Here is a 13,550-nt window from a genome sequence, read left to right as displayed (position 1 = left end):
TGTGACAGGGCTGCCACACCTGCAAGCCCAATGGCCAGGCACTTCTACTGGGGTCAAGGGCATTCCTGCATCTCTGCAGCTGAGAAAGCATGGTCAAGTGTTGCAGGCCCTGGGTGCAGCAGCATGGCAGGAGAAGGTGGGATACTGTGCCTGAAGCAAGGAATGTCTACCTGTTTCCCTGGGGAGGAGGCTATCAGGTCCCTAAAAGATGGTGCTGTCATCCCCTGGCTTGTGCCAATTTTTCTGAACCTTCAGAAACATGGAGGTTTTCATCAGGGAGTTCCCCGATACAGCGTTTTGGAGATTTCATATCGAAACACAGTGTTCTGATGATGGGTTTTCTCCTACAGTTGTACATTCAGGACTAAACGGGTGTGCCCACTTCAGCAACCAGGGCAGAGTACAGGAATTTAACCAGAGCATCCAGAGCAGGAACTGGGATAATCCCAGTACACCATATTCCTCAAAGCTATCCTGCATGAGCACTGCACAGCACTTAGAGAGAGCACTTTGATGGAAATAGCAGATGTAACAAACAATCACAACTGCATCAGCCTTCCCCCATGCTCCACCTGTATATTACCACATATTCCCCTGCAGTAGTCAGAGCTGTGACATGCCATGCCTCTGGCATTTTTACTCCAAAATAAAACCCAATGCCCAGGGTGAGAGGCTGGACAAGAGTGTGAGAGCTCTGCACAGACCGGACAGCAACAGAGGTGGTGACAAGAGTTAAAGCCAGCAGAAACCACAGGTGAAAATGACAGAGGAGGAAAAAGGCTCCCAGATCAGATGCATCACCCAGGGTAGTTGGAAAGCTCTGTTTGGCACCTGGCAGGATTTCTGGCTCAGCTGCTGGAGGCACTTACCCCTCTCAGAGGTGAGAATCAGCAGCCCTTCTCTTCAAGCAGTGTTGAACACGAGCCACGTGGTGTGGTTGTATTCCTCACCCGGATGGAGCAGGACACTGGGGAAGTGAGGCTGGGGAGAGGCAGCAGCACACGTGAGCCTGTGAGCACATTCCGTGGGACCAGAAAGCACGGTTGCATCCCTTTGTTCTTCCCAAGGCATATTCCCACAGCTCCGCCCAGCCATTTCCAGGGGCAGTGTGTAACCACCCACCACATGCCAGCGGGCTGAATGGATGAGTCCTACAGTTGATGAATTCAGGCCATGAGGAATGGTTCAGATATAAGAGGATGTGGCGAGGCCCCAGAGGGGTCATCTGCTCTAGACTCCACACCTTTGGGAAGCTGGGCTGCACAGGGCCAGTCCCTGCTGCGCTGACTGACCCCTGTCTAAAGCCACTGTGACCTGTGCCTGCCTCACTTCTGGTGTCTGCAGTGTCCCCTTGACAAGCCGACTCTGTTTCTCCATTTAGTGCCCCAGAGACATGGAGGGTGGTGGGGTATGTCCCCTGTCACAGGACCCAAGTAACCCGTGGGGGGAGAATGGACAGCTCACCTTGTTAACGGCATCGGGCCAGTTCTGGGTTTCCAGGCAGAAAGCCGAGTGCTTGGGGTACGTGGCAGCACCTTTGCCCTTCAGGGAGCCATCCAGGTTGTTCCCAGTGTAAAACTGAATGCCAGGCTGGGTGGTGTGAATCTCCATGGTCCTGCCGGTGGGCGGGTGCAAAACCCTGCGGAGATGCCAGCGGAGAATGACACAGAACTGGCTGAATGGGCACGCCCTGACTCCAGGGGGTGGGGACTCCTGCCAAGGTCCCCGGCCTACCTGGCCACGAGGTGTCGGTCCTGCCCCTCATGCAGGCAAAAGTTGTGGTCGAAACCATCCAGATGAAACTTCTCCAAGTGCTTTCCCAGCTCCACAGGCTGCCGGAGATCAAATCCAGTGCCCTGCACGGCAGCCACCTCCCCTAAGCAAGGAGCACAGCAGGCTCAGCTACTCACCCACCTGCCAGCAAGCCCTACTTTGTCCCCCAGCACAGCTGGCAGCTCCTGGGGACACTGCTGTTCTTAGCAAGGGCAAAGCACAGACAAGGAGCAAGAAAATGCACAGAAGTTTGGATATGTACAAAATCAGCATTTTCTACCTAGCCCTCGTTAAGATCTGCTGTGGGCATACAGTGTCCCGTGATAAAGCAGCACAAACAAACTCAGGACATAATTGAACACAGTGCAAAAACAGTCACCCCAACCCAAAGGTGAGGGGTTTTGCATGAAAGGCAGAATGAACACCTTGGAAAAAAAAACGAAACCACTCCAATTCAGGCACTTACATAAAAAACAGCAAGCATTGCACGTAAGGGGTCTGTCTTTAGCCATTGCACAAATCTTATCTTCACCCCAGGACTAAGGCTACCCACACAAGAAGGAACTGCAAAAGGCAGGGGTAGCAAGCTGGCCACAACTAAGATGTGAAATACTCCATGGTGAAAGCAGAAGGGAGAAGCAGGGCACTGGATCCTATTTGTGCACAAGCATGACACACCAAGCTGAGCAGAAGCCACCTGGACCAGAGAATCCACTCCTCCAGGTGCCACAGGGAGCTTGTCTCCTGGAGGGACTCACATAACAGCCTCACATCCAATGTGCCTCTGGCCCCATTTCCTGCTGCTCCTGCCTGCTCCATGGGGCTGGTGATGGACCCGGTCACCAGCACCTGGCTCTGCCCACCCTGCTCAGGTGTAGTGGGACTGCACCCCAAGGTGAAGGCACCAGTGTGCCTGGGTCTCCTGGGTGCTGGTGCGTCCCCCTTGCCAGGCAGTGCTGCTGCCCACACCCACCAACATGGCTCAGAAAGATCACTTCCACCTGGGGCCACACCAGGGGCTGCACCACCTACCAGTAGGGATCTTGGTGTCATCCACAGGCAGGTAGGAATCTGCTTCAATGGAGATCTCGTGGTCATAGATATCCTGGGAGCCCTGCAGGAGGATGGGAAATGCGGGGATTCTTGTTGCAGCCACTGTTCAAGCAGCCCTAAGCACAGCTGTGAAGCAACAGTCCACAGTGGTGCCCTAGCTGATCAGGTAGTGCCTGGAGCACCTCCTGGCCCTTATTCTACCTTGACCTTGGGCACAGGACAAAGGTACTTTCATGTCAAAACTTTCATGGGCCCTAGGAGCTGTAAATCCCACAGGGATGAGACCATCAGTCTGTACTTGTACCTCACCCAGCACTACCACCCTGCAGACTGACTAGCCAAAACATGCTGGGTACTGAGCACACAGCAGCAGGGAGAAGGGGAAGGAAGCAAGCAAGGGGAAATGCAACCCATCCTCCTGTCTCATCTACACTGCAGCGGGGATGTGCTCCTCCTCCTCCTCTTCCACAGCCTCAGCAATGCTGGCAGGGAACCTGCTGGGCGGGAAGGGGAGCAGGCTCGAAGCTGAGCCTTCAGGCCACTGTCTAATCTGAGCAGCAATTTCGTGCCCAAAGGTCTCCTGTTCCTCTGGAACACGCCTGAGTGGCACACTGCAGGTGTTGGTAATACTGCAGCTCTGGGAGTGCCAGCAGAGGGTACACCAACAACTGCAGAGCCATTCTCGGGGCACAGCTCCTGCTCTGAGGGGCCGGGTTGTCTCCCACAAACACTTTCAAGGGCCTTTGTCTCACATCCAAATGTGACTGCACTGTATTATCCTGTTGCTCTGCCCAGCAACACTTTATTTCTCAGATCCTTTTCCCTCCAAGCCTGGTATAAACTGTGAGATTAAAACATGGCTGCAATTCACTGTCTGTGTGGCTGATAAAACCCTGTATGGGCGTGTGGGAGCCCTCTGTATCCTGCTGTTGCAACCTGGCAATCTCACACCCCCTTTCCATGATGTTTCTTCTGTGCATTTTGACCAGGATACTTTGGTGCTGCCACTCCAGGCCCTGATCTCAACTGCACCACCCTCTCAGAAATGCCAACAGAATACAGCTAAGAAATGCCAGGCCATCACTAGGGCATGCCAGCTCTGCATCTCCTCTGTAATCTTCCCAAGGGATCGGGAGAGAGCGGAAACTCCCTGGTTACACACAAAAGGAGAACAAACATGCTCAACTGGATGTCTCTGTTCAAGATGCACTGAGACAATGTGTCCTCAGCTGAGGTCCATACAATTCAATCCTGTTCCTGCTTGCAGCCTATGATACACAGAGAAAACCTTCATTGCTGTGCCCCCAAAACCATGACGTGTCCCCAGACCAATGATCAACCCATGGGTCCTCAGGCTTTCTTCCCCTGCACAGTGTGTCTCCACGGGGCCCATCTCCCCACACTTACCTGCCCTGCCAGGTTGAAGTACGCATGGTTTGTCAGGCTGATGGGGGTTGTCTTGCTGGTCTGGGCCTGGTAGTTGATGGCCAGCTCCCTGCCACTGAGGGTGTAGGTCACCCAGACTTTCAGGTCACCAGGGTAGCCTTCCTCGCCGTCGGGGCTGAGCCGGAAGAAGCGGACGCCGTTTGGGAGCACCTGGGGGCTCCAGAGAACCTGCAAGGAGCACGGCGTTAGTGGGACAGGAATGGGAACACGGTGCCCTTCCCTCCCGCCCCAGGCTGGGCTAAAAATGGGGGCAGAAGGCACGCAAGGGATGTTGCACTGAAACAAAGGCTTTTTCAATCACCTTTCCAAAGAAAAAGCAAGCACCAGCCTGGTCTTGGTCAGCCAAGACCACCAGCAGGGAACAAGCTTTCCACTGAGCAGCCAAACAAATGAGGCAATTTGGCAATGAGGCAAGTCTGACAGGGGGTTTGTTCCAGCCTGTGTTATGCCATGCCTCAGAGTCCACGTTTGGTTTTTCCCCTGCAGCTGGACTCATCTCCCTTTCTGTGGATCTTCTCATGAGCAGCACCACTTCAACAAGATGCCCTGCTTCCCTCTGCTCACCAGGTGCTGGCTTCTAGAGCCGTGTAAGAACACACTGGGAACTCCTGCCCAGGGGCTGGGACTGGGTTAAATGGTACTAGATGTGCTGTTAGACACATCCAGAGAGAGCTGGGACCTCTCCAGCTCTTGTCTCTGCCAGAGAACCAGCACCAGTGCTCAGCTTGGAGCCAAACATGCTGGCAAAGGAAGCAAGCCAGCACACTGTACACAGCTGCCTAGACAGGCTGCTTGGCACTGGCCATGGGCCTTGTGCTGAGAGGACGGATGTGCAACAAGAGGCTCCCTGGAGCTTCACATATCCCTAAGGAACAGTTACTGTCTAATCAAAGTGGACACATTTAGGAACAGGGTTCAGATAACGCTCTTGAGTTGATCCCTCTCATGTCTTACACAGAGATCACCAATATGGGTCGTGGTCAAAAGCCAGCATTTTCACCAAACACAGAACCTGAGGGCACCAAATATACCTGGCTGCAGAGCAGGCCCTCCTGCACAGCGTGCAGTCTGACTGCAGCTCCCACAGTTGTAAGGATGTTGCGGTTTTTAAAAGACAAGTTTCTATTTAAGTTCTCTGAAAAAAAGGTATTAAAGTCCAGGAAGCATACAAGTATCATTATTTTTCTTTTAAGATAAGAGCGCTATTTTCTGAAGTCTTCCAGCAGTGTGGTCATGTGCTGCTGCCCTGTAAGTGCAGCTGCCAGTTGCTCTCATCAGACCACACGCTGACCACAGCACTGCTGTCTGCAAGATCAGGAAAAGCTCAGAAAATGACCAAGATAATTACAGCCAAATGGCAGTGTGTGTTTTTTGTTAGGGCTGACCAGTTAGGGCTGAACAGTACTTGTACAATTACTGAACACTAATTGTTTCCTGGCTGGAGGCAGTCTTGGGCTGGTGTCCAAGTGGGCCCTATGGGCCAGGGGACACAAAGCTCTGGCTGCGAGATGTCACTGCTTTGTCCCCAGCAAGATGGTGAGACTTCAGCAAGCACGGTGAAGAAGCAGAAGAAGAGACCGCATCCCCTGCCTGCAGAAGACAGCTTGGAAGCGTTGTCACAAAGAAATGCACGTTTTCAGCTCCAGATCACAGGTGTCAGGGTGTATAAAGAAACTTTAAACCAACCAAATAGTCCTCTTTGGGGGTACAACAGCTGAGTCACCCCCAATACTCACTATTTTCTAAGGCTGCTAGGAGCATTTCATCCCAACCCGATGCAGTTCACACTGTGACTTTTTTTCCAGGCACCCTGGCTTTTGTCCCATCAGCCGGGATTCCTTTCACAAAAAACCCATTAACCCCATGAAAGCAGCTGCACCAGCATATTCATGTGTTGTTTGGGGGAAATGGAGGATCAGCTACCTGCTGGTTACAAATGCACTAGATCCAACAAAGCCCAAGGCTTCAGGAAAACAGAGACTTCTGAGCTTGCTCTGCAATCAAGCAAGGTTATCAGCAAGGCTTTCAAGAGAAGAGATCCTCCACTGCTCTCACCACCTCTACCACAAATATCTGACTTGAGCACCAGCTCTTGGGAGGAGAGAGAAAAGATTGAATGCCCTGGGGCCAGGGAAAGGTTGTTTCATCTCAGGAGGTCATAGGGGAGGGCTGGGAAGGAGAAACAGTGATCCTGAATCCTGGGGCATTTTGCAGGCCTGAACTAATCCCCCGCTGCTGTGAGTCAGAGTGAGAGCCTGGGGGATGCTGTCACAGGATGAAAGCAGCACAGAAAGGGGCAGTGCAATGACTGAACCTGCAGCACCACGCTGCTCTCCCCTTACTTGGGAGTGCTGTCACAGGCAAGCAACAATGATAAATTTCTGCAAACTCAAGTCCTTCTGACTCTGGGAAGAGCTATGGGCAGCTAAAAGCCACGAAACTGCAGGTGGAAATGAGTCTGCGTGGACAGACCATTGTTCCCCATGAAACTTTCTTTGGGCACTGGCACAACTCCATGACACACTCCAGGATGGTGCAGCTGGTGCCTGGGGAGCCTCCATTGCTCCTGAGGCTGGGTCCTCTATGCCATGTCCCAGCCCAGGCTCTGCAGAAGCAGCACCTTGCCCGAACAGCCCTGTCAGAACTGGGCTCATGAGGCTCAGAGCTGCAGCCATGCAGAGGAAGCACAGCAACCCTCTGCTCGGCATCCAAGGATGACGTAAGTCAGTCCTGCAAACTCAGGCGAAGACAAGCCAACCCAGCAGCTCACGGGATCTGTCTCACTTCCCCCTGTTTCTGCACTCACAACCTTTTCTGAGCTGATTCAGCTCAGTAACCACCAGAAAATGTTACAGGGTTCAGGGGTGTAGACATCACACACATTTTGCCACAGCCCCACAGGCTGTATGCTGGCAGGACACCAGGATTTTCACCTTGTCAAATCCCTTGGCTCCTCCATGCAGGCTGTTGGGCCCATTGTTGATGAAGAGCTGATACTCCTTCCCGTCCAGGTTGAACCTCCCGTTTGCAATCCTGTTGGCAACACGGCCCACGACGGCACCAAAGAACGGGTGCTTCCTTGTGTAACCTGGCCGGAGAAACAGCACACGGTTAAACAGAACCCTTGGGACAGGATGGGTGGTCTCCAGGAGTGCTTATGGACTCAGAGGTGTCTCTGCTTCCCTCCAGGACTAAACAGGTGACTGCAGTCCCAGCCTTTCACAGGACACACGGCTCATTAGTCTTCCGCATCTTTGTTTAGCCCAGCCTTGTGTTGTATTCTTCGCAATTTCAAAGAAAAGGTCTCTATCATAGCCAGCCAAGGAATGACTCAGAGCCGCCTCAACAGAGTGACACACTGCCACCAGTGTCCCTGTTCCACATCCACCACAGAGCCCAGGAGAGGCAGCAGGAGCTCAATCTCTTCAGCCCATGATTTGGGAAGGGGGAGGGGGCCTTACAAGCAGGTCACACAGTGTGGCAATAAACCAATAAATGTTAGTTAAATTGCCTGGTTGTGGGTTTGTTTATTTTTTTTTTCCCAAGAAACACATTAAGACCCACCTTCTAAAGTGTCAAATCCTAGGACAACATCTGAAAACTGCCCATCCCTGTCTTTTGTCTCCAGCGTGGTGATGATGCACCCAAAAGACAGGATCTCCACTCTCACGCTGTCCGACTGTAAGACGAACTTCTCCACCTCTCCGCCTCCCTCCTCCGGGGGCATCCGCCCGAACGCCTCTCTCCGCACCGTTGTCATCGCTCCCTAAAACCCGGCCGCCGGCACCTCCGGCGGGAGCCGCAGCCCTGCCTAGGAAGGACGGTCAGGACGAGGAAGCAATGGCGGCGGGTTCGGAGCGCTCCCAGCTCCAAAGGGCAGCCACAACAACCTTCGGCCGCCTCCCGCACGGGGCGGAGCCGCGCCGTGCCCGGCGGAGCGGAGCTCCGGGTATCCCACCGAGGGCAGCGGGAAGGATGCCGGGGCTAACGGGAAGGATGCCGAGGGGACGGGGAGAGGCTGCGGGCGCTGCCGGGCCGGGCAGCGGAGCCGCCGCCTCCCAAGTTCGGGGTCCGAAGCATCGCCGCCAGCAGCTCCTACCGACTTCTGCCTGTCTTTGCAAGTGTTTTCAGGCAACATTTAAGTAACGTATTGCACATTTTTGACCTCTGTTGGCAAGGCTTAGGTGCAAGGCACAGGAGCACCTCACTACAATTCAATATGGTTGTATTTCTATGAGGGCTCATTTTCAAAATTTGTTTAAAGAAGCAATAATTCCCACCGAGAAGCCTCAATTGGTCGACCAGAGGTTGCTAAATATTAATTTCCATCACAGCCATAATCTTTTGACAAGACCAACTACAAATTTCAAGCCAACACAGAAACAAAACCTCCCACCCGGGGCTGGGCAGAGATGGTTTGGAAATCTGCATTTCTTTGTTAGTGATGGCAATTCCCGTGTTTCCTTCTGCACCTTCCCAACCTGTGCTCTCTAGCCAAAAACAACATTTGAAGCAAACATACCTTTTTTTCCTGCTCATCAGTATCACCTCCCATATGAGACAGGACAGGGAGCAGCCCAAATTTTGGAGTGAGGAGCATCTTGATGGATGGATGAGAGGTCAGGCTCATTTATAACTGGTTCATGGAATGTTTTCACGTGCAGAGCATTCCCAGAAGTGCGCTCCTTAGCACCTCGGCTCCCTCAACACCTCTCTGTTAATGTACTTCTCCAGACAGAAGCAGCATTCCCGCTCTGCAAAGATAAGATTTCATTAAGCTGTGGAGTTTTTAACACAAGAGGAGCTGCCATTTTGATTTACTTCTCTGATTCACAACAGAGAAGGTCCAGATCCAACTCTTTGTCGGAGCTAACAGTCATGAACGCTGATTTTCTCACCTCCCTTCACAGATGCAAGATCACTCAAGCCCTAGTGGCCATCTAAGGCTGTGTGGTTGCAAAAGCAATACCAGAGACAAATCTGTTTGTGAACCAGTCACATAATTTTCAAGGTGGCAGATAAAGTAGAAATGAGAACAGCTTGCACAAGCCTGAATCCTGCAGGGAACAGTAAGGAGCAATGTCAGCTTCAGTATCTGAGCAAGGAATTCCAAGAGTCCTGCTTCATGACTGAGGATTTCTCATGGTTCACCTTTGCATGCATCCTGCCCCTCTGCTGCTGGTGAGCTGGGGAGGATACAAGCAAGTCATCCACACTGGATTTTCTTTTTAGTCATTCCTACTTTTAAGAAAGTGGGGTTTTGGAGCCTTGTTCACTGTGGCACTGAGTTTTGCTTAGATTGATGGTCAAATGCAACCTCCTTTCATTTTCTCCTTTTTCTTTCCAGCAGATAACAGCAGCACTGGGCATGAACATACCTGGCATTGGCAGCAGGGCACTTCCACAGCCAGAGAGTGCACAGAAGAGCTTGTCACTCATCTCTGAGACTTTGGTTTCACTTCTCTGCCTTGCAGCTCTGCATGAGCAGCTGGGCAATGCACTCCTTATCTGCCCTCTCTCTCACTGGAAATGCAGCAGCCTTACCCAGGCCAAAATGCAAAATGCTTGTGAGGAACAAGGATTTATCTCCTCTGTCACAGCAGGTATAGAAAAAGTGTGACATGAGGGCAGGTTTTGTGCCTGGTACACTGGTCCAAGCTTCTTGACACCAGGCAAGATATTTCTGTTTAGTACAAAAGGGCAAACTGGGGAGTCAGTCTGTGTGTGGTTTTTTTCCCTGATGCTTTTCTTTAATCCAAAATACAGTAACTTTGCTTAAAAGGCTACAGTCAACCAAAAGTCTGTCTCTATCTTCTCTATATGAGAAGATACTTTTTTATTTGGTCATAAGGTACTTCTGTAACAAGTTACATCACTACATTTCCTTCCTTCATTTTGTCTTTATGTTAAATCCAGCTATGATTTTCAGTTTATTCTGGACACAGAGCAAGACTTGAGGACTCAACTGATGAAGAAATTAATTTTAAAGTGCAATTCAAGTCTCAGAGGGGATGTGTTGTGCTCACTTATAGGATCCAACTCTGTTCTGAGTCAGCCAGATCCATAAGCTCCATTTTCATTACAGCTGCCTTCTGCAGTGGAGCAGGAGAGTGACGTTAATGCTGCTCACCATCCTTGAGACAGGTGACGTGTGTATATCCTGTGGGGAAACTTTGGACAATACTCCTGGATCAGGTTGCTTGGACCAGATCTCTTGTTTTGGGGAACCCAGGGTGTTTGTCTCGGCACGATGAAGTGGTGCAGCTTTGCAGGCAGAGGCCAGGAGCCCTTAAGCTGTTATCACACCAGTGGCATTTTGATTTGAATGTGACAGGGACACTCCAAACGCTGTGATACTTAAGCAGTGGCCAATGGTTACAGTTTGTTGCTGCTCAATAAACTTTTCTTGTTCAGCAGCAGCAGCAGCGATGTGCCCAGCACTGCAGCTGGAGATGTGGTCTGTGGGGGCTGGTTGCTGCACAGACACAGAAAGGAACGCAGACATTGCTTCTTACACCCTCCAGCATTACAAGGCTGTAATTAAATCCCTGCTTCCAACACTCTGTACAAGCCTGAGGGGATGAGCTGGCACGTGAAGCCTGCAGGGAGCTGGAATCAGCACGCAGAACAAAAGCAGAGACGTTCCCCCACCATTTTATTATCTGTTTGTTGAATGCATCTTCAGCTCTGCTGGGAACTTCCCGCCACATAGGCGTAAAATGGAGCCTCAGCTATTTTTTTTTTTTTTTTAATCTCTTCAGGGGCAAATCTACTGAGCCATTGATTAGGTTATTTTGGGATCGTGGCATGGCACAATTGCTTGCTGTTATTCTGGCAGTCATTTCTCAGAAGCCTGTTACACGCATTTTTATAGAGCTCTCGAAAACACAGAGCTACCCGAGACCATTTTACACAGCACGTTTCTGATGTGCCTTTGTGTGCAAGTTGTTTGTGTCTCGGCAGCAGCCAAAGAGCCACTCGCATGTGTTGGTTGCTATAGTAATTACTTTTCTTGGGAACTAAAATAATAGCTTATAGCTCCTGCAGCTCGCTGCCGTGTAGGCTGCCTTGAACCAGAGACACTTCCATTTTGTTTTGGAGGGGGCTGGGGACTCTCAAGCATGCTGAGAGACAGACTTTCCTCCCTATGCTTGTGCAGCTAATTTTGAATTTAACCTTTGCAGAGGATGCGCCACAGGTCTGAAGGCTCAAAAGTAAAAGCATCTTATGAAACAATAGGACAGCTTTGCATCTGTGGTTTCTGATGGGGTGAAGATTCCTATTTGCTGTCCATTTACTGTTACTGAAAGCTGGTAGGAGAGGGACTGAGGCTCATGATGAGATGGATTTTCGGTGCTAAGGACCCTACAAAACACTGGGTGGGGGCTCAGAGGAGTTTCAAAAATGCCTAAGCAAGCATAGCAGGAACGTGACAAGGAGGGCAGCTCTGCATCATTCAGCGTTTTTCTCTCTGGTGAGGTAACTCCTGTGTGGACCTGCATCTCTGGAGGGGGCAAAGGAGTCTCACAGTGGACAAAACAGCCTTTCAGAGCAACCCAACAGCTGGCAGACACCACCTCTCCCCTTCCATCTGCAGGCACAGAACATTTCTGAGTGACATTTTAAACTGCAGCTCTGGATGTCTGCTTGAAAGAACACAGTGCACAACCATTTCCCAGCAGTGGGACAAGTCCCATGCTCATGGCTCTGGGAAGGTCTTAGAATTGCTTTTGGGCTCCTGGACTGACAGGCCAGGGATTTCTGTGCAGCTTGCAGCCAGGTGGGCTGGCACAACATGGCATTTCTGGATCTTCCAAGGAAGCAGAAGAGAGGCAGGGGCAAGCGGCACAAGAAGTGATAAGCCTGATTACCCTCTTGCATCATGAAGCAGGTGCAGGTTGACTGCAGCTCAGACTCTTGACTCACAGGGGTTGACCTACGTAAGGGTCCCAGCACCAGCAACAAGTACCAGTTTGGTTTTGCCAGCAAAAGGTGGGGAGGATATAAAAAAGGGGTCAGAGAAGGGAGCAGGAGGAGCTAGGATGAAAGCAGAGCAAAAATAAATAGGGACAATAAATTTTACCTCCCAGTGCTGTCCTAGAAAATTTGCTCTCAGATGTGCACATGGCTGTATTGACAATTGGCAGGGAGATGCCAAAGGGAGATTAGAGCATCATCTGCTAAAGGCTGCGAAGGCAAAACAGTTCCTGTTCTGAGCAACAGCTACACAGAGATGCAGGGAGGGGGGTGTTTGGGGAAACCACAGGGCAAAACTGGGCCTTCATGTGTGAGGGGGATGTGCTTGGCTTGCAGGCTGCAGGTGATAAGAACTTGTAGATGTGCAGATCTATCCCCACCCCCTCCCCAGTTTAGGCATAGGATACACACAGGTTTTGTGCCTGCACAGCTCTGCAGCTGAAGCACAGTGCTGTACCAAAAGATCTTGAGCAGAGGGGAGCTGTATGAGCACCCTCACTCCCCCCAGGCAATGCTGGATAAAGGACCCTTTTCCATGCTCACCTGTTTCTTCTATTCGAGGCTTGAATTTAACAATAATGCTGCAACTAAAGCAACTATTTCCTATGGCCTTTTTATAAACCTCTCAGGCTGTTTTCTGCTTTTGTATCAGAAAATTTAGCTTCATCATAAGTGCTGGTGGATTGCAGCATACCAAGAGCTTAAAATTGTTGCTGAAGCACAGCAGTAGAAACAATATTTAAGAAGCAAAATCCTAAGCACAAGGGGGGAAAAAGAGTATTTATCTGGCAAGATGCTTTAGGAAACAAAAAAGTAACTCAAAGGCATGTGAAGACAAAATTTCACAATCAGCCCAGTAGATTCTACAGTTGATTCTGTAGATTATTGTCTGTCTTTGAAACATACCACCTGTATTCACAGTGGCCAGCACCTGCACTTTTAGCAAAGTAACAAAATTAGTTTCTTTACTCACAATGGATCAGGTGTGGGAGAATCTTGGCTTTTCTTAACAGGAAATCTGCAGTTGTTGTGGGGACTTCAAATCATAATTGAAGACATGATCCAGCTATGAGATACAGACTCAAGTTACCACAAAGTGAACAAAATAATTCAGATTGATCTAACCACAAAAATATGACTCCTGATTTCTAAACCATAGTTTAGGGGAGGAACAGGACAGGGGCAATTCATAACTTTTGATTTCTACTGGTCTACAGAATGATTAATGAGAGTATTTCTGGACCACTAAATTTTTCTTTCAGAGTCAATTTTCTTATTAATTGTTTGATATTTGGCATTTG

At 50.4% G+C, this 13,550-nt stretch overlaps 1 protein-coding gene across 1 annotated transcript; it reads right to left on the bottom strand.

Annotated features, from left to right (window-relative positions):
- Positions 1 to 903: 903 nt before the first annotated feature.
- On the bottom strand, positions 904 to 8,032 carry GALM (galactose mutarotase). The gene is made up of 7 exons (XM_062489487.1): positions 7,837 to 8,032; positions 7,206 to 7,360; positions 4,234 to 4,440; positions 2,806 to 2,887; positions 1,735 to 1,876; positions 1,465 to 1,639; positions 904 to 981 (listed from the first exon to the last, which is right to left on the bottom strand). The coding sequence occupies exons 1-7, from the start codon at positions 8,030 to 8,032 to the stop codon at positions 904 to 906; spliced, it is 1,035 nt and encodes a 344-aa protein (XP_062345471.1).
- Between the last annotated feature and the right edge of the window lie 5,518 nt (positions 8,033 to 13,550).

Source organism: Cinclus cinclus, chromosome 3 (genome assembly GCF_963662255.1).
Source record: "Cinclus cinclus chromosome 3, bCinCin1.1, whole genome shotgun sequence".
In the NCBI taxonomy this organism is placed as follows: Eukaryota; Metazoa; Chordata; class Aves; order Passeriformes; family Cinclidae; genus Cinclus; species Cinclus cinclus.
This window is presented reverse-complemented; position numbering and strand designations above follow the sequence as displayed.